At 43.5% G+C, this 25,461-nt stretch overlaps 2 protein-coding genes across 3 annotated transcripts; one reads left to right on the forward strand and one right to left on the reverse strand.

Annotated features, from left to right (window-relative positions):
• Positions 1-160: 160 nt before the first annotated feature.
• On the reverse strand, positions 161-11,807 carry flot1a (flotillin 1a). Of its 2 annotated transcripts, XM_062529716.1 has the most exons (14): positions 11,686-11,807; positions 10,738-10,803; positions 10,552-10,627; positions 10,366-10,456; positions 9,813-9,956; positions 7,993-8,112; positions 7,766-7,861; positions 7,376-7,528; positions 5,973-6,154; positions 5,427-5,472; positions 4,851-4,988; positions 3,772-3,936; positions 3,553-3,610; positions 161-3,171 (listed from the first exon to the last, which is right to left on the reverse strand). In XM_062529716.1, exons 2-13 carry the CDS (start codon positions 10,778-10,780, stop codon positions 3,584-3,586), a joined length of 1,281 nt encoding a protein of 426 aa, XP_062385700.1. In that variant the 5' UTR covers positions 10,781-10,803; positions 11,686-11,807; the 3' UTR covers positions 161-3,171; positions 3,553-3,583. The 2 variants fall into 2 exon arrangements, with proteins under 2 accessions (XP_062385700.1, XP_062385701.1); XM_062529717.1 differs by lacking the exon at positions 3,553-3,610.
• A 902-nt stretch (positions 11,808-12,709) lies between these two features.
• Positions 12,710-19,662, forward strand: LOC134072403 (tubulin beta chain). Its single transcript, XM_062529076.1, has 4 exons — positions 12,710-12,860; positions 16,196-16,304; positions 17,046-17,156; positions 17,366-19,662. Exons 1-4 carry the CDS (start codon positions 12,804-12,806, stop codon positions 18,421-18,423), a joined length of 1,335 nt encoding a protein of 444 aa, XP_062385060.1. The 5' UTR covers positions 12,710-12,803; the 3' UTR covers positions 18,424-19,662.
• The last annotated feature ends 5,799 nt before the right edge of the window (positions 19,663-25,461 follow it).

Below are 25,461 nucleotides of genomic sequence, written 5' to 3' on the forward strand. Positions count from 1 at the left end.
CTGTTTTTAAACAGGACAATGTAAAAAAGGTAGAGTACAGTAAGGATAAGTGTATCAGTGAGTGCTGTCTTTAAACAGTCAAGTGTCAGTTCTAGTCAGGTGGCAAGTGCTAGGATCAGCAGTATGGGAAATGGGGAAATGACACAACCTGACACAGAGCTGCAGTTCAGTAATCAGTTTTATGCAATTAAAGAGAATACATTTTCTACAAAATACTCATCAATATCTTAGTGCACTAACAACAGATTGGAAACAGACAGAATTAAGCTGAATTCCTACTTTTACAGCCTCTGTAACAGATAGTGTCAGATAGATAGCTAAGTAATACAATAGACACGGTCAAGAGAGAAGACTTTCCCTCACTATAACATGACCAATAATTAGGTCTAAGACCTACACTCCCTGGATTTTACCAACAGATTTCTCTCTTATTTGGTAGTTCAGTACCATTATAAGTAACTGTAAACAACGGTTAATATGTTAAGATCGGCTTAATGTCATTATTTGTAAAATTGTATATTTGGATGATTTATGGTAATTGTGATAAACATAAAACAATAATCACTCATACTAAAATCTGAATCAGAAGATTGTATGATTTGAGGTACTTTAAAGACAGAAATGTAACTTTTTTTGTGTCACTTGGAGCGATGAGGTCAACAGTGTTGGCATCCCTTCATACATTATCACAGACAAATAAAACATAGTGATTCCATTAGATATACAACTTCAATCATGACTTCAGTGATTTACTCCTCAGAAGGAGTTGTTTAAGAACATCAACTTCAAACGCAAAAATATTAACATAGAAAAAGATAAAAGGGTGAATGTTTAGATAGCTGCACTCGTGATTCATGCACCAAGCTATTCATACTATCAGCCAAAGCGCGCGTGTGTGTGTGTGTGTGTCTGAAAAAAATGCCTGTCAGAATCTGGCATCACTCATGAGCCATTCAATTAGGCCCGTCAGGCACGCAATTAGTCGGCATGGAAACTGAGGAGCACACAGCATTGGTTTCCAAGAGCAGATGGTATCGCAAACATTTGGTTATAAGAGTGTGGCTCAGACACAGCTAATGAGTGAAGCCAGTTAGTTCATTACACAGGATACAGAAAGTGAATGTTGACACTTTCTTATCTCACAAAATACCAAACACCAAACTTCAGAGCTGATGATTAAAACAAAGTTGTGACAATAATGACACGCAATACACACATAAATAATAATAAAAATCTATAAATAAATGCTTGCACTTTGCAGGTGCTTTGCTTCCTAAACATTCAAGTGTTTGAAAGAGAAACAATTTCCCTCTATTATATATTATTCATCTTGTACGCCTTTCAAACAAACATGCAAAATGTATGAAATGTTTTTCTTCTTTTTTTTTGGCAGTCAAACCATGTGATAAAACTGGCCAATGGGTCACTCAACATTAGCCTGTAACTATTATTCTGGTGAACAACACTTAAATTATGTCAAAAAAATAAATAAATACAAAATTGACTGCTACATTTATGGCATGACTGACTTGTTGAATGATAGAAATAGAGTGCATGAACTATAATAATAATAAAAAAAAAACTACTTGCCAATTACAAGCAATACATCTACAATGACCCAGCAACAGTAGAGTGGTTGAAAATATCATTTCATAAATGTCTGGAATCCCTGAAATGCAATTTCTACCTGTTTAGCTTTGACAAACGATTGGAAATAATAATACCAATCGCAGTGCAGAAGCATAAAACCAAAACTTTGGATTTGGTCAATCGACAGTAAATCTAAAGAGCATCCATATGCAAGTGTTCTCCCTTAAGACACAGTTCAGAAGTAGAGTAGTACCTCATGGAAGATTGGACGGCAAGTTTTGCATGACACTGTCTAATAAGATGCACTTCTGGTTTGGCAGCAAGGCAGTGGACAAAAAGGCAGTTGGGGGAAGTAATGACTATACACGGTCATTGGGGGGGAGGAAGGGGGAGATGAACAAGAGGGCTACACTTCCTGGAGGCTGCCTGCATGTGGTTTGAAAAGTTGGTCAGGGGTGCTGAAGGTATGTGCCCTGAAACCTCATAATCCTCACATAGTCAACAGCAATTCTGGGTTCAAAACAGCATTGCGGAGCCAGGTGTAACTCCATCAAACTATCTGGGAACAACTTGATACAAATGTTGGTACAAAACAAGTCTGTCTGAATTTTAAAACATCCACCACACAATCTCTCTCATTTCCAAATAGTTCCCCGACAGCTGCTCCCAGACATAAATTATAATGCACCTCGCAATGACTCGGCGAGAACAAGAATGAGGTCATACGGAACCAATTTCACCACAGCGCCAGCAGCTCAGGAGGAGTGAACACAGGGACACAGACACACATTTGACACCACCACAAAACAAGGAAGAGGTCAATCAAAGACCAAATGACTGCGCAGGCCAGGGCAACTGTTTCTAGGGAGATCATCTATCATCCGTGCTTCTACAAAGGCTGGTACAGTAAATGAAGAGTGAAGAGATCACCGCAAATGTAACAACTCTTTACACTGCAGGCAAACATTAATTGCAAACTTTATATCGTCTACTTTCTGCAGTCCAATTTATGTATTATACTTATCTACTCTACATACAGAGGACCATTATATTATACTTACTATCATTTTGATGCATTTATCAATCTGTCCTCCTTATCTTACCATAATGACAAATATGACCTGCTGTCACTACACACGGGCATTCTAAACTCATGGCTGAATGCACATGTAAAAAAATTGCACTGAAAAATCTCAATGATGCCATTGCAAGATGAACTAAAACAGTCTTTTCCAAGTTTCAGGTACACCATTGAAATGTACTAAAGGCGCATCTTAATTGGTTGATTAAAGGCAGCAACGCTAATCAAATCTCCCCAGAAGCGAATTACCTGTGCCAGGTCAGTGAGGAAAAACAAACTTGGGAAAGTGCATTAAGAGGGGGAGGGAATACAATATCAAAATGCAAAAAAAAAGGAATGGAAAAGTGAGACAAGTAAGACAGGTGACAAGATAGGGGAAAAGAGAGATAGACAGACAGACAGATTGACAGAAAGAGAGAAGGTTGTGACTTCCAATACATGCAGAGGCAGCAAACAGGCCAAGCCAGGTGGGATTGGCCTTTTCAACCAGTGCGAGCCACCTGTTGAGTAAAAAAAAGAGAAAAGAGGGCAACTCTTAATGCAATTTCACACCTACAGTACGCATTAGTATGTAATTGTCAGAGGCGGACATCCCGGGTTCAGAAAGTAAGGCAGAAAGTCCTGCCAAGTATTTGATCCAACCATTTAGTAAACCAGCTGATCCCAATTAAGATCCTGTGTTAAGTGCACAGGTAGAAAGAATATATGGCAGGACTTTTACTCTTTCGAACCAGGAATGTCCGCCTCTGGAAATTGTGTATGGAATCCTACAAGAACTGTAGGCAAGATTGAGCATGAATGGGTCACTACAACTGTTACAACAGCAGTAATGAGTTTTGTGTAATACTAGCCAGCAAACGAACTAAAACCAACAAACTTGCCTTGCAAGCACCAACCCGTGGAAAATGCTAGTTAACATGCTAACCGATGTGTTAGAGCCTAAAAAAGAAAAAAAACAAAAACTTTTAACCTTTCAATTGAACAATGAGCATGTATACCACAAAGTCTTATCTGTTAAGATATATGTTTTACAGGTAGCGTGTCCAGCTCTGAATGTGTCTGAATGCGATGTTAAAGCGGCGCGCGTGTGTGTGGCTCACCTGGGAGATGCTGACTCCAGTGAGTTTCTCGATCGTCTCGGGCAGCTTGGTCATGATGTCCATGACCTCGCCAGTCAGCTTGGCTGCACCAATTTCCGAGCCTCCACTGGACACCATGGTAACCTTCTGAGCCATTGCCAGGGGCTTGCTGATCTCCTCAGCCATCTAGGGAACAAGGGGCGCACACACACACACACAAACACACACACACACACACACACACACACACGCACACGCAGCAGATCAGTTCAAGACCTTTCTAGTTTAGTACTGGACACCATATAAACAAATTTGACAAGGAAGGGCAAAATATCATGTGAGTATCTTGTCACTTTACACTGTGCATCAAGATTTGCTTAAGACCAAAATCCACAGTAAAAAAAGCAGAAAGTTAATTTAATATATGAAATTTCCATCCCTAAATGAATGGGCATGAATTGGCCTTCCAAGAAAGCTTTCCCATTTTGTGTTCCCAGCCCCTGCACTCACAGTGGGAGCATGACATCGAATCACATGCACTTGATGTGAAGCTGTTCTGCAGGGATGAAGAGTCGCCTTTTATGAAGCGCCGAGTCCTAGGCTGGAGGAATGTGTTCACACGGCTAAATGCTGCTCTGTGTTTATGGGCATGCTCTTTCCAGAAACACTGCCAGTCGTGAGCGTGCGTTTTCGCCCCAAGAAACCTAAAGGGTTGATGGCCATTCTGTATCTTGTGGAACTTCTGGTCTGTGATCATGCACACAACATTTTGGTTTAGAGACTGTGAGCATCTACTTTCCATGTTCCGTAGTGAAAATGATGGTGCACAGGTTCCTCTGATGGTACATGAGGTTGCACGCTGTCATTTTGCTGTCTAAATGCTTTAGATGTGGGCTGATCTGGTGCACATGGTATATATGTCCTGCTCTGCTTTAGCCAGCACTGTGTATACTGTTTATACTCTTCCCAGACAGTCTCACTACCATTCAGTCTCTTTCTCTCTCACTCCCTCACACACACACTCACGCGCACACACACACACACACACACACATACACACACACACACACTCGTTCCCTCCCTAAGCCCATGGGACCCACCAGTGGCAGTTTCTCCAGCAGCATGTCCACCATGGCTCCCTCCTTGTACTCCTGGAAGGCCTCGGCCTTCTTGGCCATCTGCTCGGCCTCGGCGCGGCCCTTGGCCTCCACGGCGAAGGCCTCGGCCTCACCCTTCACCTGAGAGAGAGAGAGAGAGAGAGAGAGAGAGAGAGAGAGAGAGAGAGAGAGGATGAAGCTTGATAGGAGCTACGTTTGTGAGAAAGGTAGTCGTTTTTTTTTTTACCAAACTGTTATTACACTATTTTCTTTTCTTCCTACATTGTTCCAACGTTTGCTAGAAAAATAAGCTTCTGTCTCAAGTAGAAGTACAAGAACAATAACACTTCACTGTACTGTACGGCTAAATTGTTTGTTTTGATTTAATCCTCATAAAGAAATCCATCAGCACAGGTGTGCATCACGGAAAACAAAACATGAAAATTATTCTATTGACTTGTATTTTTTGGGTTGTAATTCTAACAATAGAACCTGTTTCATGAATGAGCGCCTGATGCTGACTTTAATACTGAACTGGTCTGACTGCATGATGGCGACGGCTCGTCTCGTCATACTCACCCTGATGGCTTCAGCCTCAGCTTCAGCCTCCATGATGAGCTGCAGTCTGAGGAGGAGACAGAAGGGGGCGACAAAGACACACTTCAGAAGAGGAACATTAGAGCTAACAGGTGCGTTGAACAGTGGCGAACATGTTTTCTATTAACAGTTACATTTTAAACCTTAGGTTTGCACCTTAAATTTGCACCTTGGGTTTCTCACAGAGAGCAAAAGAAAAATGAACTTTTGCATGTCTTTATGTCTCGCCATATTTTTCTATCTTCAGGTTTCTACATAATACACTGTTTATAAAGAGATAAGAGTAATTCATTAGATTACTACTCTTAATGAGATTAATACCCCACATTTATTATTACTCATAATGGGTTTAGGATTGTTGTAGTAATAATGGTAGGAAAAACAGTGTAAAGATTTGAGTTATTGTCTCTCATAGAAATAGGGGCTGAATAAGGAGTAGAAACAACAAATTCCCCCCCACCCCACCAGTCTCCCTGTCAAACACACACACACACTCCCTCTCTCCATCTCGCTCCTGCGGAAACTCACCGCTGAGCCTCGGCCAGCCTCTCCAGCCGGTAGCGCTCGGCCTCGGCGGGCTTCTTCACTTTGGCCTCCAGCTCCTTCTCGCGGCGCAGGATCTCCTGCTCCTGCAGCTGGATCTGCTGCGAGCGCTCCACCACCTGCACCTGCATCTTCTCCTCCTCGATGCGCTGCTTGGTCTTGGCCACCTGGCCGAGGGAGGGAGGCAGGGCGAGGACAACAGCACAGATGTTAGAAGGCTAGAGATACCGCGTTGGGGTCCAGAACGTATGTAAATAGCGCCGCCATCTTGGTGAGGGCAACAATCAATGGAGGCCAATGGAGAAACAGGTGTCTCTGACAGATGTCACTGATTGCCGGTTAGTGTTGCCCATAGACAGGGAAAGGTGTTTGCCCCAAGCAATATGGTGGCCATGTTAAGGTATGCTGCCGAGTAGAACTCGACGGACAATGCGGTATCTAGCTTTCTAATATCTGTGGACAACAGCACATGCTTACTTCCTCTGAGACAGGTTGTGGAGCTGACCCTTTGCTCCCATATCTCGATGAAATAAGGTAGGGTGTTCCTGACAAACTCCTGCCTCAACTTGAGCCCCACAGTCACCCATTTTGTTTTGACTGAGTTAAGTTATGTCAATGTGTGTTTATGTGTAATAAGCTTGTAGTAAACTACACTACATGCATAACTTAACTCTTTCAAAGCAACAAGATACTTGACTGGATTGAGTCAGAGTCACATTTTCACAAGTGTGGTGATGCACACCTCTTATTTGAACCTTGGAAGAGTTTGAAGAACCTTGGGGATTACAGTAGGCTCCAAACGCTGAGGACTGTTATGGATTAGTATGACCCTTATGTATTTATGGTATCTTTGTTGTATGTATCATGTATGAATGTGTCTATATTTTATACCATATGTTAATGTAGCCCAATGTTGGAACCTGTACCAAGAGCAGTACTGATAACAAATTCCACCAGCCTGGCTGTGTGGTCATTAAAATCAAATCAAATCAAATCAAATCAAATCAAATCAAATCAAAATCAAATTAGAAGTCTTTCACACAGCTACGATGACGAGGCCTGAATGTAGTTTGTTATAATGGAGCCCCTTCACCAGTGCAAGGAAATTATCATAACATGAGGTGTGGAATATCTTATTATCCATCATGTTATCCACCAATGGAGAGAACTAAGGCAGTTATTATACACACAGGATTACAGAGGATAGAACGATGGAATATCTCGGGTGAATCACTGAGAATATCATACATTCCACCTTCATCTGAAGCACATCTATAGACTCTATAGAATGTATAGAATTATAGCACATTTATTTTCAAAGAAAAAGTATGTCTAAATGACTGTAATTTTACATTTCAAGTTAAGTATCGCTGCATGAGAGGCTGTACCTGCAGCTGGTAGGCCATCTCAGACTCCGCCTTCTTGGTGTAGACCTCGACATCGTAGGCAGCCTTCTTCAGCTCGTAGTCCCTCTGCGCTTTGGCCATCTGGATCTCATTCACGTACTGAGCGGAGACTTTCTCCTGCATGGCATGGGCTTCCTACACAGGCCGAAGAGAGGGGGAGAGAAAATGAAAAATGAAAATGAAGATAGTAGATAGAGATTCTAAATCCTGCTTTAATTCAAACGCGCTGAACCTGTAAACCAGGTAGAGACAAAACACTACAGACGTGCCTGAGGAGGTCAAACGTATAAATGCAGAGATTGGGATGCAAAAGGCAAACAGCAAAAATGCAAACCAGCACAAGGGAAGCCCAGAGAAAAAAAAAAAACATACCCTCATTACAGCATCCCGTTTGTTCAGGGCCTCGCCTATGCGTGCATCTTTCTGCACCTGTGCGGTACGAGCTTTACCAAGAGAGTGCAGGTATTCCTGAGGAGAGAGGAGAGTAGATTCTAACATCAGCCGTCAGGCGGAGAGGGTGTGCGCCAACTAGATTATTTCTGCATCTGATGATAAATGAATATCAGATGTGTGGCACTACAAAAAATGCACATGCAGACCTGGTCATCGTGCACGTCTTTGAGCGTGTAGCTGACCACGCTGATGCCCATGTTGACCAGGTCAGAGGAGGCCACTTTGAACACCTCCTCGGAGAACTTCTTGCGGTCCTTGTAGATTTCCTGCAGGGCGAGATTGTTTCAAGAGATGCTCAGCAGGTTGTAGATACACACACACACACACACAAGATAGACAACAGAAACCTTTTAAGAAACATTCCAGAAAGACATCACTAAAACACTGGATACACACCGATAATACCCTGGAAATCCAGAGTTCTCACGAGAGCACAATTTGAATTGTGTCCGCAAGATACTCTGGCCACGAGCAATGCTGCACGTAATGATGGTTACGTTCCCCGACCATCTGCGGTAACCAATCAAATCGGTGTATCTGATATAGGTGGGCCAGGGGCGAGCTAAACTGATGACGACAACGCTACAACTTTCATTTTTGGTCGTAGTGTTATCCAATTGCGTCGAAGTCCAGAATCAGTCAGAGTAAACATTGGTCGTAGTGTTATCCAATGGCGTGCAGTGAGATTTTCAAATGCATGCTTGGTGCCGCCCCTCGAGTTGGGCCATTTTCATTATTCGTAGCCAGACCCTTAAATCTGAAAGATTCCAGAGTCAGGTTTACTACCAGGCTACACTGGTAATGGTGTGAGAAAAAAACTGCTATGGGAATCTACAAGTTGATGTTTTTATTTACAGCTAATGTTACACATTCCATGTCACTTTAGTTCAGGTAAATGTAATCAACGTCCTTATAGGCAAGTCCCATCACTCAGCAGCAGTCTTGATAACAGCTTTGGGCATTTACTTCAGGCAATTATTTTGGAAGAACGGGATACTTGCATTACAGGAAGGGGCAGGATATGTGTTGACAGCTGCCATATTGAGGTTACAAACAAACCCCATATATTTCTACGGAGGAGTCTTATGAGGGCTGTGTCTCCTCATTATAAAGTCTCTGATGTAATGCCCATGCTAATCTTTGAGATTTACTTCACTTGAGACATTGGATCATCTGTTTACATGCCATAATAATCTAATCCGATACGGTGTTACATACAGAAACCATTTAATCAGTCATTAGACATAGGACACTCTGTTTGACGCAGGGTTTTAACATCAGTTCAGAAAATACAAATGTACGCTCGCTCTACATCGGTTCAGCCAAACATAGGTGTGTTAATGTTACAAGGTTGAGTAATAAGCACGCACAAAAATGGCTTAACTTGATAGTGTGGCTTTTCAATCGGATTCCAAAAGGAATAAATCACTGCTTTCGATCCAACTGAAATTCCAATGTGAACGGACAGTTTTCATTTCTGATCAAGGTGTTTATAAGAGTAATTTTTATTCCAATTGTGCCATGAAGCTGATTCTAATTGGATTGATTCAATGTGCCCATGTAAACCCAACTATTTTAATCAATTTAAGCATCTCACAGCAAAGATTCCCCTATAGAAATGCACGGGACAGTGTGTTACACGTTTAGGGTATTACACATATATCCCATCCCTTCCCGTATGCCTCCCATTCACTATAAAAGGAAATAGCCGCCCTATTACTGCACAAAGTGCATTATCAAAATGGCCGCTTGAGTCATGATTCAATGATATCGTGACCAGGCAATTGTGATTAAATTATATACATGGAGATTTCCATCCCTACGTACATGTATTCAGATTATACATGGGCAGGACCGGTGCAGCTGGGATATCATTGTTCCTTGGTAACATTTTTGCATGTGGGCTCTGGCAGCTGCCAGGCAATGGTTTCACGACTCAGTTATGGGTGTGTTGGTCGCTGCCTACCTCCACGGTCAGGTGAGCAATAATGGCACGCTGGTGGCCCTCCAGTGTCTCCAGGGCGATGTGGGCGACCTCCCCCTCAGACTTCCCCAGGAACATCTGACAGGCTGCAGCCAGCATCTGCTTATTCTGGCCCTGGATCTTTACCTACAAGGGCAGACAATAGCAGTCAGGCAACTACAGACCCCCCTGTGACCGGTCAGTAGAGAGAGTGAAGCTAAATTTGTGCATCCTGATCCTGATCCTGATCCACATCATCGTGTAGGAGAATTGAAATATGGTAACTCTGTACCTTGTATGATAATCTGAAGTAAATCAGACCAGTACTTCTGCTTCCCCAAGGTTGACGGTTTTAGCGTTACAGAATAACCCAATACTGTACAAATCTGTTAATTTATGCTTCTAATACAAATGTATACCCCAAAATTCTAAGTAGAGAGCCCGGGTTGAAAAAAAACAACGAGCTCTACCAACATTTTAATACTGAAAACAAGTGTTGCAAAAGAGATGGACAGAGACAGGTGGACAGACAGATTAAATTATTGAAATAAGAAACCTGTGCGATGCCCGTAACAGAGATTGGCACTCCATGGCGCGTGTACACTTTGTCACTTTTCACGTTCAACGTCAGAGTGTTCAGGGAGATCCTAGAAGAGAAGGAGGCAGACCAGGCATTGTAAAACTGTGTTTTCTTTCTCCCATATAATAAAGCCCATGAACATATTAGACTCTGATACTGTACCTCTGAATCTGCTGTACACAGGGGACCACAAACACTCGCCCACCAGAGATCATAAGAGGTGGAGAGCGACAGAACCCTGAGAGAGAGACATAATATCATTATGTTATAATAGATTCTAAGAATATGACGACAGGTCAAGCAACGCAAACTCAATGTTATGTCCCATACATTGAGAAATGGGCCTACCTGACACCACCATAGCCTCATTGGGACCACATGTATAGAACATCTTGAAGGTAGAAGTAGGCTAAACTGTGGGGGGGGGGGGGGGGGGGGGGGGGGGGAAGGGGGGTGATATACAATCCTTAATGCATTATCAACATTATTTTTTAACGCTTTAGCTGTCTAATAAAAACCAACTCTAGTATAGAATACCTCGCCAAATTTGCTAAATCCAATGTGAGTAGCTAGAAAGAATGCCACAACCAGGAGCTTTATTCCAGCGCGTGTTTCTGACCGCACCTAGGGTTACTATTGGCCAAAGTCCAACTGGTGCAGTGCTTTGGCAAATTATTCTCCACAAATTTCAACCCACATTCCACATTTTTTTGATTGTGCTATTCCTGTAATTTGACATAGATATATATCTATGGTAATTTGACAGGTGTTGGAACTTTCACTGTCTCCATTCATTTACTAGCTTCTCACGCCTAGCTTCCAGACACACAATCCCGTTAAGTCGATATGATAGCCTATCAGTGATGCCGTTTTATTCCACGAAAGGGAGGGCTACGTCCGAATAGACTGCCTGTCACACCACCATATGTTATCATTTTCAACTCAGCCATAGTCTACAGACAAGAAAGCAAAAGCCAACTAATAAAATAATTGAATCTGCAAATGCTTCACAATGGCGCATTTCTGCCTGTTGACATTGACAATCGCCCATGATCAATAAGCAACGTACGCCTATTCTATGCCTGAAAAGAGCATTTAAATACATCAATGACATCTAATAAATACACTCGGTTACTCACGAAAAGCAATAACGTTTGCTTCGAATTATGCACATTAATTTACCAAGCCCTCGTCGAGGACTAGGCAATAAGGTGTTTGTATACATGCGCCATTCCCCGCATATTATGTTAAGATAGCGCTATCTTTCTGTTGTCTGTAACTAAACAGAATACGTACCAGTCGATAACGTAAAACAGCCTGAAGAACTGAGCAGTGGCACTTTTTCAGAAATTATTCTAAGAGCGCTATGATCAGTAGGCAGAGATGTGTGATCAGATCCTGAATCCCACTGACGGTAAAATCCTGGCAATCAGCCTGGAAAAATATTTGCTTTCCGCCCATGTAACAAACGTGCTGTCGCCATCTAGTGGCGTGGTGATGAAACAACAGTTAGTAGTTGAACATTTAGACTAGATACTAGATTAATTAACTAGACTAAAATGATTACAATGTAAATTGATATTCTATCGAGGTCTTTAAGTCCTTTAAGATACTATTTTCTATTTCATGGGCATACATTCTTATCATGTGGGAACAAGTTATTGCATACATAAGCCTACCTTTCAGATAGGCTATTGGGAATGTGTATAGGGGCCAAATTAACTTGTTCTCAATGATTTTGCCACAAGATAATTATCTTGGGCACACAAATGAAAATTTCTCACTATTTAGCATTATACGTTATAATATAATATAATAAACATACACGATCATGGTTTTGATTTCCAGAAAGCACAATGCTTTTTGTTTCCCTTTTTTTAAAGAGTAGGCCTTGTGTAGGCCTAATGTTAAGGAGGCTATATGTGTAACTGTCTTAAAGCCTTTCACCTCAAGACATATATTAGCTAGGCTATATAAACTCCCTCAAGCCAGCTCCTCAAGATTGTAATCTCATGTGTTCTTGGGGGAAAAAAATCAATTTCACTATTTTAGCTAGTGTGATGATTCCCCTCTCCAGCCTCCCTACTGAGGGCCTGCTGTTAAAATCACAGCACTGTTCCAGCTGGCACTCCCTCCTGACTTCCGGCCCCTTACGGTTTCGTAGAGAAACCCCTTTTCGTATCGCCTGAACCAATCAGTGCCGGAGATCCTCGGGGCCATGGCGGTCACAGCCTATCGCAGTCCTCAGCCTCACTCTGGCAAGTATCCAGACTTATAAAGCCTTTGTCCCGCCTCACACGTCTGGCATCTTCACAGCTCATAGTGGTCAGTGGGTCAGCGGCTTGGGCGCAGTGGTCTCAGTCACCCATCATCATCTTAGTGTCTGAACTCAAACTTTAACACAGTCGAGCAAAATGAGGGAGATTGTGCACTTACAGGCTGGCCAGTGCGGCAATCAAATTGGAGCAAAGGTAAGCATTCCAGGCAGTTAAGAATTAAATTAAATGATGTACTTAAGAAGTATATGCTTCTGTAGCCTATTTCATTCACTGTAGCCTATGCATTTGTCATTAGCCATTATAGTCACTGTTTTATGTGATCAACTGAGTTAAACGACTTTCTAAGTAGCCTGCAGAAATAAAGCCTTGGCAAAAAATATTTAGAGAGACTGAGACTGTAGAGAGATTACCTATAATGACACAACTGTCACCCCCTATATTATCAGTCAGGACTTCGGAGTGAACTTCTTTCGTCATACTTCCTAAATTGTAGGCTACTAGGTAAAAATGTGGAGCAATAGTTTCTGAAGATTTGCGGTAAGTGAGTTGTTAACTGGGCTGAAGTAACGGTAGCCTAGGCTGTATCATTTTTTTTTTAGGTTCAACGTTATCTTTGGGTGTGATTTAGTCTGCCCATGTACCTATTACGCAGAGCTGGGCACATGCATTCAATTGAACAGGGTCTAGTTTAGATAATATCTTGTTCCCTTGTCTCATATTGTCTCATATAAAAAGCAGTCAACTGATAAAAATGAATGAAAAAAAACTTTGGTTCGGTTATGCATTTCAGATCCAGTGGAAACAGACATAGCCAATCACATGTCGATTTATTTCACGGAATCACAAACTTCAGACAGTCAGGGTGACATTTTCTCAGACACAGTTACTTTGTTACCTGTGGCTCAGAAAGCCGCAAAGTCTTGCGACTAAATAATGAATAAGCTCCGAAAAGCGCAAAAGAATGCCAAGTCTTTGTGTCCTGTTGCGCGCATAGGCGGCGCATTGCCCATTTCCGTCTGCAACAGAACTAACTGCGAGTCAGTCGTCTACATTTACGAAACGCCTCACTTCGTTTGACAATGACCGTTTAAATGGACGCGAGTGCATGGGTCGCTGCCCTCGTTGCCCACAGCGAGTGTCTGTCAAGACAAAAAAAAATCAGTTGTCCAGCGAGGGGGAGGAAAATCTGCTGATGCAAAAGGGGAGGACGCCAGCGAATGGAGCAGGGCCACAAAAGAAAGAGGGAGAGTGTAGAGACTGGGGAGGGAGGGAGGGAGGGGGGCTAGGGGAGCAGATGAACGTGGAGAGGATGAAGTCATCTGAAAGACGATAGGATATGTCGAGCCAGTTGGAGCGAGATTTTTCGAAGTAGCTGTCATTGTGTCTGCGGCTTGTCCATGTGTACCGGTGGCAGAGAACGCATCGGATTACCCAAACTGTAAAGACCGCATCCTTAGGAATTTGATTTATGTCGCCACATCGGCTGGGTTTCTCTAAGCCCTAATCGTACCAAAATATATGCTTTGAGCAAAACATCGCCTGCTGAAGTTATTAAACGCACTAATAAAACCAGACGGTGAAAAGTAAGATGTGTTTAAAAGCCAGTGTTGGTCTCCACTTTGGGCATCGCCTCAGAGACAGGGTCAGGACAGAACATATTAGAGAGTGAGGGCTTGGTTTAAGGGGGGGGGGGGGGGGGGTGTAGCACAGGTCGTCAGGTCAGCTGCTTGCCCCTCTTTCTGTGGTCTTTTCACATTGCACCCATACTCTCTTTCTTTCTTTCTTTCTTTCTTTCTCTGTCTCTCATTCTCAGATTAGGGTCACTTGACTTGGTATGTGGAACTGTCTGTGCCAGTTTCTTAATGAAGTTTCATCGTGATGTTTTGCCCTATAAATCATCCTCAGTTCTGCCTTGGACTTTGTGCTCCTCCCATCCTCCCACTTCAGGGATCATCATATCACAACGTCTTTCTCTCTCTATCTCTTATCTATCTCTCGCTCTCTCTCTCTCTCTCTCACCCTCACCCTCACTCGCTCGCTCGCTCACTCGCTCACTCACTCACTCGATCACACACACACACACACACACACACACACACACACACACACACACACACACACACACACACACACACACACAGTTAGAGACAACTCAGTCTAGTTATGCTCCAATGGACATTCAGACTATACACACAAGCATATGCTTGCACAGAGCTACACACTCATACACCAAGATAGAGATTCTTGTCTGTGGTTTCTGTGTGTCTCTATTGCCTCTTTTCTCTGTCACACTCTCTTATACTCACACATGTGATGTAGTGATATGGTACATTCCACAATTTTACACACACACACACACACACACACACACACACACACACACACACACACACACATATGCACAAACACAGATGTGTTGGACATTGTCTCCGTTTCTGATGTAGAACCACTTTTTTGTAAGAGCCATGGATGTGACAACAAACCTAGATTTACATTCTGCAGCTGAATCTGGCAGACAGCATGCTGTCTTTTGGCCAGAGCTCTCTCATCACCCAGAGGCTCAGAAGAGCTTCCCCATGCATCTAATTTGCACACTCAGGGCCATCACACACACACACACACACACACACACACACACACACACGCAGCACATGCACACTCACTCACTCACTCATACACACACCTTCCTAACCATGCACATACACACACATACACACACACCAAACACACTCACTCCCAAATACACATAAGATCGCACACACACACATCAAACACACTTATTCCCAAATACACATAAGGTCGGACACTCATAAACACACACACACACACACACACACACCGAGACAGGTATGCAGGGAAAGTCGCAGACTCTTAAATGTTAAATGTGATTTGAGGCTGAGTGCCCAGAGTCCTGTGACCCGGAGCTGTGAGCAATTATATCTTTCATTGGCTTGGATGGATGCAGGACTGAAGGATGTCTCTGTGCTATGTAGATTCTCTCTCTCTCTCCCCCACCCCCTCTCTCTCTCACTTCTCTCTCTCTCTCCCTCTATTCTTAACCATTTGTGCTACGTGGCTGTCCAGATGCACCAAGAAAAAAACATCTGAGTAGAAAAAGTAGACACTGAACTTTGCATCCCCTCCCCCCAAATAAAATCCCCTCGTTTGTGCCAGAACACGAGTCCAGCTCCTCAGATGCTGTTGGCAGCCAGTTTGTTTTATGGCGCGCCGTGCTGTAGACGTTGGCTGTTGTTCCTTTAGAGCAACAACACGCAGTTACATAAAGCTGCATGGTGTACAGCTCCCCAGAGAGGCTGAACAGGACTCCACTCTGACAGGACATTGATTTACAACGCTCTCCTTCTGCTTTCACTCCCTCCATCCTCTCTCTTTCTCCCTCTGCTGCCTTCTCCATTGATTCTTCATCATTTTTTTCTCCTCTCCCTTCTCCCTCCTCCCTCCTCCCTCTCCTTCTCCCTCTGCCCTCTCCTCTCCTCTGCCCACCACCCCCCCCATCCCCCCTTTAGTTCTGGGAGGTGATCAGCGACGAGCATGGCATCGACCCCACTGGCACTTACCACGGCGACAGCGACCTTCAGCTGGACCGGATCAGCGTGTACTATAACGAAGCCACAGGTATCTCATGCACTCCGCCTGCTGCCACCGCCAGAGCTCCGTGTGCTTCCAATATGGTCGCCATAAGCCATTTGCTAGAGCCTGATCCCAAAGAGCCCTTCAGGGGGAACGCAAACACAGAAGGAGGGTTGTGATAAAGGGATGAAAAGATGAATCGGGATAAGTTTCATGCCCTTAGACGTGTGACGAACTCATATAAACTGTATGACTCTGCACAGGATAAACAAGAATAGTGTCTGACATTTGGTTGAGCATAATGGGCTAACCCTTTTGGCCTAAAACTAAGCTTTGTGGTGCTCAGAGGTAGGTTATGGCAATGAAAAATATCTGGTCCTTTAATGAGGTTCTCGTTAGTGAGGTTTATTGTGGTAATCTACGGGCCCGCTAGCAACAAGGTAATATCCAAAAATCCCAAAATAATTTCCAGTTGTTCAAAAATGAACTGGGCTCCAGGGAAAAGATAAGTCACGTAATTTAGGAGGAGAAAAATGTGAATTACTCTCTCCTAATTAAGTTTTTACTCTCACAAGAACGAGACTTTTTCATATGAAAAAATACAAGTGCTGCTTTGATTGCTGTTTGCTATGCAAGCAATGACCCCCCCCCCCCCACACACACACACACACACCCTTGAGGTAGTGGTGCACTGGGATGCACTGTCACACAAAGGAGCCCCTCATTCCCTGCAGTATTGAGCTGATGTGTGTGTGTGTGTCTCTCTCGTCTGTGTCTCTCGTGGAGGTGGAAAGTATGTGCCCAGAGCCATCCTGGTCGACCTGGAGCCCGGCACCATGGACTCCGTCCGGTCAGGACCCTTCGGACAGATCTTCAGACCCGACAACTTTGTGTTTGGTAAGATGATAAAGTATCGGTGGTGTGTGTTTGAAACATGTTAATTACTTAATTTATAAAGCCTGAGTTGCATGTCTTTTCCAAGTGGGTTCACTCACTCCCATACTCTTCTTCTGTTCTGCTTTTTCGTTGTTGGCTGATGTCTCTCCTGTCCTCTGCGCTGTCCTCTCCCTCGCTGTCCTTTTGTCACACGTCTGCTCGTGTCTCAGGTCAGAGCGGTGCCGGCAATAACTGGGCCAAGGGCCACTACACCGAGGGGGCCGAGCTGGTGGACTCGGTCCTGGATGTGGTGAGGAAGGAGGCCGAGAGCTGCGATTGCCTGCAGGGCTTCCAGCTGACGCACTCCCTGGGGGGCGGCACGGGCTCGGGCATGGGCACGCTGCTCATCAGCAAGATCCGCGAGGAGTACCCCGACCGCATCATGAACACCTTCAGCGTGGTGCCCTCGCCCAAGGTGTCGGACACGGTCGTGGAGCCCTACAACGCCACGCTGTCCGTCCATCAGCTGGTGGAGAACACGGACGAGACCTACTGCATCGACAATGAGGCGCTGTACGACATCTGCTTCCGCACGCTCAAGCTGACCACGCCCACGTACGGCGACCTCAACCACCTGGTGTCGGCCACCATGAGCGGAGTGACCACCTGCCTCCGTTTCCCCGGCCAGCTCAACGCCGACCTCCGCAAGCTCGCCGTCAACATGGTGCCCTTCCCCCGCCTGCACTTCTTCATGCCGGGCTTCGCCCCCCTCACCAGCAGGGGGAGCCAGCAGTACCGCGCCCTCACCGTGCCCGAGCTGACCCAGCAGGTGTTCGACGCCAAGAACATGATGGCCGCCTGCGACCCGCGCCACGGCCGCTACCTCACCGTGGCCGCCGTGTTCCGCGGGCGCATGTCCATGAAGGAGGTGGACGAGCAGATGCTCAACGTGCAGAACAAGAACAGCAGCTACTTCGTCGAGTGGATCCCCAACAACGTGAAGACGGCCGTGTGCGACATCCCGCCCCGGGGGCTCAAGATGGCCGTCACCTTCATCGGCAACAGCACGGCCATCCAGGAGCTGTTCAAGCGCATCTCCGAGCAGTTCACCGCCATGTTCCGCCGCAAGGCCTTCCTGCACTGGTACACGGGCGAGGGCATGGACGAGATGGAGTTCACCGAGGCCGAGAGCAACATGAACGACCTGGTGTCCGAGTACCAGCAGTACCAGGACGCCACGGCCGAGGAGGAGGGCGAGTTCGAGGAGGAGGTGGAGGAGGATGCCTAGAAGTACTACGAGTTAATGTGTGAGATGGGGTGGGAATGGGGAAAGGAAGAAACATTGGGTAAAAAAAAAAGAAGAAAAAAAGAGAAAAATACCAAAATTGGTTAAAATTATTTGGGAATTTTTTGTTTACTGGAATGTTGGAGAACGAAATGAAATGAGCCAAATTGTAAACTTTAGTCATGGACGAGATCAAGGAATGACATTAGAATGTGATCAAGAAAGTTTGAATGAATGTAAGATGGCAATAGGCAAAGAACACATAAAGTGTTATTTGATGACCAAACAAACAAGACCAGAATAAGAAACAGTTCTCTGGTATCACCATATGTAGCTAATGCCTATATTCGATTGAACGAAAGCAAAAGAACGATGGTAAGGAGAGAGAAGGAAGGAAGAGAAGAGAAGAAAGAAATTCCATTAACCTCCATTTTGTTGTTCCTGTGATTCTTATGCTTTTTTTTACTTTTCTATGTTTCTACTGTTTCTACCTTTCATTATTTCTAAATGCACTGTCATATTTAGTATGAAGTTCAACGTTGATGGTCAGTTAGGCCACATCACCTCATCTCATCAGTGTCATCATGTCTAGTGTCATCTCAGGATATGGACACTGGCATAGAGAGAGGGTAGAAATGGGGAATTCTGTCATTGGTATTAGACGGCACAAACACTACAAAGCCATCCAAACATGGACCAAAGACTTGATAATGGAACTTGAACCAAAGTAACACATTCAAAGGCTATATGGAGATTTTGCTGAGTCATAACAAGGTTGTCAGATGTACTCTGGGCTTGTGCAAAGTGCCCTGCCGAAACTCGGACGCCAGCCAACGTCTTTGGGGAAGAGGAACCATAGTGCACCTTGGCACATTGAAATTGACAACCATAAAACCACTCCTGCCGCGAGTCTCTGTACGGTCTGCAATAACATCCTGGCCAATGACAATAAATAAAGAGTCCCAGGCTATAAATGGTTCAACCAAAAAAGAAAAACGATTAAGGACTTAGATGCTGAGAAACAAAGTTTTGATGTGGTGAGCAAGTGCTCAAAGAGTTATTCAAAGTCACCAAAGGCCACATTGTGTTATACTTCTCTGTTGATAGTGCTGAAACTTCAAACCTATTTTCTGTCTTTCTGATTTAGAAAAAAAAAGAAATCTGTTTACATCTTTTGAAAACCCTTGTGAAATGGAACGCAAAAATAAAAGCCCTTTTTTACAAAAAAATTAAAACTAATTCTCTGTGGTGTTTGTACAGGTGGCTGGTCATTGTCTTCACATTCTTCTCAACATGGGGCATATGCCTGTGGCATAGGTCATTAAACACAGACATGAAACGAAGTGAGCTCATCGCATGAATCAAACAGGTGATTAAACAGATAATGTTACAGACTGAGAGTTGAAGACTTCCTTGTTCAACAGAGAAGTTCACTTTAAACTCACCAATTATACACCCTTGGTGTGTGTTTTAGATCTTATGTGTTACTCTGTGAAGATCTAAGGAAATACATTAGAGAGACTGAAAAGGTGCTAAAAGCATGAGTGTAAGTACACACACAGCTAATAATTGATATCTCCAACAAAGGAGGGTCTGCAAAATTAAATTATGTCCTTAGGAATTTTGTCTTTGAAAATCACTGTAGATGAGTTGTTAGAAAAACATGCAGGCCATAATCCACATACAGTAAGACACCAAGGCAGATGCATATGAATAATAATAACAATAATAAAAAACATCCTACTGAATCCATTTTTTTTAACTCATTGTAGAAGCTAAATGGGTCTAGCAGAGTGTTCTGCTAGGAGCTACTGTAAAAATGGTAGGCCAGGTCTAGATTCGTCCTCAGCATTGAAACAAAATAAATGAAGGGATTGGATGTCCTGTGATGTAATGTTTAACTAAGTATTTCCCAATGATGCTAGCTTGTTTTCCCCTATGGAGCGTGATGCAGAGAGATGTCTCTTTATGACGATACGTTGGGTAGACATAAGCCCATTATATACTGTCCCTATGTGATGTTTTTCAGAAGGGATGTCATACAAGCAGATTTCAAATGAGGTAGGCCTATTCTCTGATCATTAATAACTTGGCAGATGGTTGGATAACTCCCTCTTCATAATAAATCCACAGAGACCATTGAGTGTTTGAATAATCACAGGGAAGAACAAGTCATGAGTTTAAGCTGTGTCAGCTCTCTGGTAATGAAGAAAGCTGGAGCAAACGCAATATGCATCCCCGTACACCATAATGGGCTGAAACCACCCTGGTCTGGTTGCCATAAACAGGCCCATTACTATTACTGTGAACAGCAGAGCAGAAATAATGGATAACAATGTTGTAATGCTATTTTTATTATATTTTATTAACTTACATGAAAGAAAGACTGTTTTCAGTATCACATGTTTATGTAGTTTTGAAAAATGAATTATCTGTTTTAGGCTGCTCCTATAGGCTATGGACGACCATGGCTACCGACCATGGATTGATGTAAATTACCTCCATTCCATTCAGAATCTGACAGAAAAACATTTTCTAGACCAGATTTTCTATGTAGATACTACACATGGCAAATCTAGATCGGGATCTCATGCATTTTCAATGTAGCCTAATTCTAGCCTATTTATTCATAATGCATATAGTCCTGTAACATGTGATATTTCCAATAACAGATGTATTTAGACCTTATAAAAATTGAACATCAAGCCTGGCATCTTTGCCTTTTCACATGCCTTTAAATGTTCCAAAACAGACTACAGAAATGCCTCAGATTCGGTGGGTCCTCAATGTTGTTACCAAAGGCAATATTGCGGCTACTGGTGCTGTTCTGGATCTAAACTGCTGGTGCTTTCCGAAGAATGACGATTCTGGCCGAGTGTTGCCGATGTTTAGTAACCTACACGCCGATAGATGCCGAAGCCCCGAAGATAATCCCGATTTGAAACACCATAGAAGTCCCTTATTTGACGGGTTGAGGGCGAGGGAGAGAGAAAAGAATTTTAGAGAAAAAACAAAATTTTGGGTAGCCTTCTTGTCTCTTCACCCCAACCCCTTTTTATTTAGGCTATTTGTTTACGGATTACACGTTTCACAGCGATTGAGGTAATTATACATTTTAATTCACTAACAGAATACCATTACGTGAAGCTTTTGCCTCAAATGGGTTAAATTATGCAGTTTTCAAATGCTTTTATATGCATGTGATGTTAGTAGGTTATGGGCGTGTTACATGTGATACAGTGATGTGAAGAAAATAGCAACAATGAATATCCTACATTCATTGGGATGAAAATGATCTCATTCATATCCAGACTGATATATTGATTCTATGATTTATGAAAGTGAACCTGTTTATCAGTTACCTGATTTGTGATGTATGGATTTCCATTGATGATTTCATACTTGTTTCATAAATTAGGCGTTTTCATGTTTGTGGAGCTGCATGTCACTATTTTGGGAAAAATGAGAATATACAGTGCTGCAAAGGCTATCAGACTGCTGGGCGTATTGCAAAAATATAAAACCAGGCTGTGGTTTCAGATGAATTAGATTATTTATCCCTCTCTTTCCGCTTACTTTGTGTAATTGCTTCCCTGAACCTCCTCATCCGTTTCTAATCATTTGCCGCTGCCCGGACCTACCGTTGAGAAGGCTACACCTCTAGCTCTTTCTTGGACCATGAACAATACTTACATAACAAACGTATGAAGGAGATTGCTAGCAGATGGCCATTTTCTATCATAGTCGCTGAGTAAGTGTTTGCGTGCATGCCACAGCACTAACGGGAGGGTTTGTTCAGGCACCTGCTTTGCTTTTGCGCGTGGGATAGCCTCAGTTTGTGCGGAGCTATGGTCGTGTTTTTCTCACGTTTTTGCTGTGCTAGATGTAGGTTGAGGTGTTTCTGTGAACGCGCCTGCGTACATTTGAGTGTGTTTTAGGGAGAAAGTGATGCGTATGCGGGAGTGTGTATATGTGTGCGCTCACACATCTGTGCCATTCAGATGAAAGTGAAAGGGCTCTGTAAGCCTCCTCGTCAGCACGTCTCTGAATCATTTTCTGGCATCCCTCTGCTGGGATGGGACCGCTCTTGTGGGGGAGCGTGACACACCCTTGTCGCACTAGTGAGGAGGAGGGGGTGGGGGTGGGGGTGGGGGTCTATCGTTCCATATCAAGGGAGAGCACGCCTGTCTAAAGACATGACAGGAAACAATGCCAGACCACACACCTCATGTTGAGAGTGAGGAATGCCATGATGTTTTTTTCCCCAGTTCAAGGTCTTTATTGATTAGAGATATAGTTTGGTAGTTGACAGTTTTGGGATCTTCAAAAGACTTATCTAAACTAATTAATTGTCCTTACATGGTTTGTATGGTCACCTTACATGGTCGTTTGTATATGTTAGTGGTTATTGTTGTTAATCTGTTAATTGTCTATCATGTTTGATGTTCATGTTTGTTTATGTCATTGTTAGTCATGGACAGAAGCTAATGCATAAACACATAAACATTTATTTGCAGCTTGGGCATAACCTTCACAATTAACATAATTATAATTAACTGACAAGTGTGCATTTATTTTTGTTTAAATAGACCATTATGCTTCGGTCGTTTTATTTAGACCATTATGTCCCTAAATGGGGCATTCCTCTGTTCTCCTCTTGAGTAGGCTATAGTTATACTTAGATCAGAGATGACCACTAATTCTGATGGCTATCATAGCTTTTAGACCTTTATTTATTTATTTATTTTTACATCATCCAACACTTCATTTTAAAGCAAGTGTGTGTACATGGTATTTGGTCATTCTAACCACTTCTGTTATCCAAACTGGGATGCACTGCTGCCTGCAACATTCTGCACAAAAGTCCTTCAGTCATCAAACAAGACGAGAGATTCACATTTCACATGGACGTATCGTTTGCAAAATCATGTCCTGTGTCCACAGTGTTGCTTCTTTTCTCTCCTGGCATCAAACGTGGTGCACTGCTCTGCTCCGAGCGAGCAGATTCGCCCGTGCGGCGGTGATGAGAGAGCAGCGGAACTTTCCTTGGTCCAGTCCTGACGCTGCGGGAGGCCGAGCCATTGGCTCAGGATAACAACAAAGATTCTCTTTGATAGCCTTTCCCCCCCGCATCACTGCTGTTTCCCGCCAGAGCGGAAGAAAAGGGCACGGCTTAATGAAATGACAGACGAGGGGACTCAAACACGGCGAGCTGGAGTGTGGGTGATACTAAGAGACTGAGTCCCGACTGCCAGACAGTGATAGATGCGTACGGAAGAGGGTGAGCAAGGAGAGAGATATAGTAGAATTGTTAAAAAGGTAGAGTAAATGAGTTAGGATGGACAGAGGAAGAGCTGAACATTGTAAGAGCACAGATCCATGCGAGGAAGAGAGATAACAGGGACAGGGAAGTGATGGGGTGATTAGACTGAGACGGGATGGATAAAGAGAGAGAGAGAGAGAGAGAGAGAGAGAGAGAGAGAAAATAAGAGAGAGTAGTTGTTTTGGTGGTGATGAGATGCAGAGGAAGTGAACAGAGCAGTGGTCCAGATTTCACTGGCTGGTTTGAACAGGCCCAGGCCAGCACCTGGGATGGCCAACAGCCTCTCCATGCCAGACACAGGATATGATATCATCTCCTGTGCCAAAGTCCATCAATACTACCAATATACCAGTCGCTCTCTGCCAAAACCAGCCAGTCAGCCAGCTTACCAGGCCCATGGGGTACTGCCCTCTATGACCTCCATGTCTCTGACTTCATTTAATAATGTCCCACTGGAGCCCTGTATTGATATCGCGAAGTAACAAAGATCCGCTTTAACCCTCTCTGGAAGTAAGTTAATGCTGTTGTTCGAGACAGAGCTGTTTTGATACCTTTTGATACCTACAGTACATATCTGCACGCTCATCCTTGAGCCCTGGATGAAAGCCTGAAAATATGATCTCTGTGAAATGTAATCTATGCAAATACTCAAATCAGAGGACAGGACTTTTTCTCCCCACTCTTCCATTTGTGATTTGAAGAGTGATGTGCCAAACCACACGCAATAAGCTCTCAGACTGTAATATTTATTTTATTATTTCGAATTCCTCTTATTTTTCAGGAGCAGGCAAGATGAGAGACCTTAGAGTGGCAGTGTTGGGTACCTTGATTTTCACAGGTAACAGCATGTTTTTGTATAACTTTTTATTCGAAATGTACCCATAAATACAGTTTGAGTGGTGGTTTCACCAACCATCTGTCAGCATAGCAACCATCTATTTCAGCGAGTCCTGCATTTATAATCACTTCCAGTAATGGAGATCCTAGCTTGTAGCATCTGTAGTAGCAGGATGTGGGAGGACTTAGAAATAGATTCACCTTTGGGGAGATATCAGAGGGGCTGACTGTATCATTTCTTGATTTCACGCGAGGGAGCTTGGAGTTGTTGGTGAGTCACCACCCTCACCACATACCCGTTTAGAAGAATCCATAGATGCATTACCAATCTGATCACAGGCCTATAGGAAACCCTCTTGCAGCATTGAAACTATATTTGGAACTATTTTCGAGAAATGGCACACTGAAGTAAAATGGAATCAGAATCCAAGGACGCCGTGCAATCAGCTGGCAGCGGTAGTCCATAACTCCGCCATGCCCAGATCTCTGCCCAGGGTTCTGAAAGTGCTTTCATACGCTTAAGCTTTCATGCCAGAGGACTTTGGCACTAAATCCAGATACAGTGTTGTCTTTGCTGCCTGACTGTTTTACATAAAGTTTATTTTGGCTGTCCGCAAAGCTATTTCAGGCCCAGATACAGTATGTAGGCCATTGTAAGTTGAAAAGGATGAGGTATTGGGTGGTGAGTTTATAGGCATTAGTGATTCAAGGAAGCCTTAATATCAGTCTCTGATGAAACTACTGATCAGATATTGTAACATTTTAAACTTGTCTCTCTTTTCACAGTTGTATCTGCAACCATCAAAGGTAATACAGAGCTCCTCTCTCTATGTAATACACAAAAATGTTTTGTAGTTCACTAGCTTTTTCTTGGTTTTCAT

This window comes from Sardina pilchardus, chromosome 24 (genome assembly GCF_963854185.1).
Source record: "Sardina pilchardus chromosome 24, fSarPil1.1, whole genome shotgun sequence".
NCBI lineage: Eukaryota > Metazoa > Chordata > Actinopteri > Clupeiformes > Clupeidae > Sardina > Sardina pilchardus.

Bases quoted from the DNA above. Each gene is read 5' to 3' on its own strand.
- flot1a (XM_062529716.1), bottom strand. From the start codon at position 10,780: ATGTTCTATACATGTGGTCCCAATGAGGCTATGGTGGTGTCAG. The intron at 3,937-4,850 runs GTGGGTCCCATG...CTTGTTCCCTAG, and splicing joins TGCTGGAGAAACTGCCACTG to ATGGCTGAGGAGATCAGCAA. The intron at 3,611-3,771 runs GTGAGCCACACA...TTTCTTTTTTAG, and splicing joins CTGGAGTCAGCATCTCCCAG to GCTCTAACACATCGGTTAGC.
- LOC134072403 (XM_062529076.1), top strand. From the start codon at position 12,804: ATGAGGGAGATTGTGCACTTACAGGCTGGCCAGTGCGGCAATCAAATT. The intron at 12,861-16,195 runs GTAAGCATTCCA...TCCCCCCTTTAG, and splicing joins GCAATCAAATTGGAGCAAAG to TTCTGGGAGGTGATCAGCGA. The intron at 16,305-17,045 runs GTATCTCATGCA...TCTCTCGTGGAG, and splicing joins GTACTATAACGAAGCCACAG to GTGGAAAGTATGTGCCCAGA.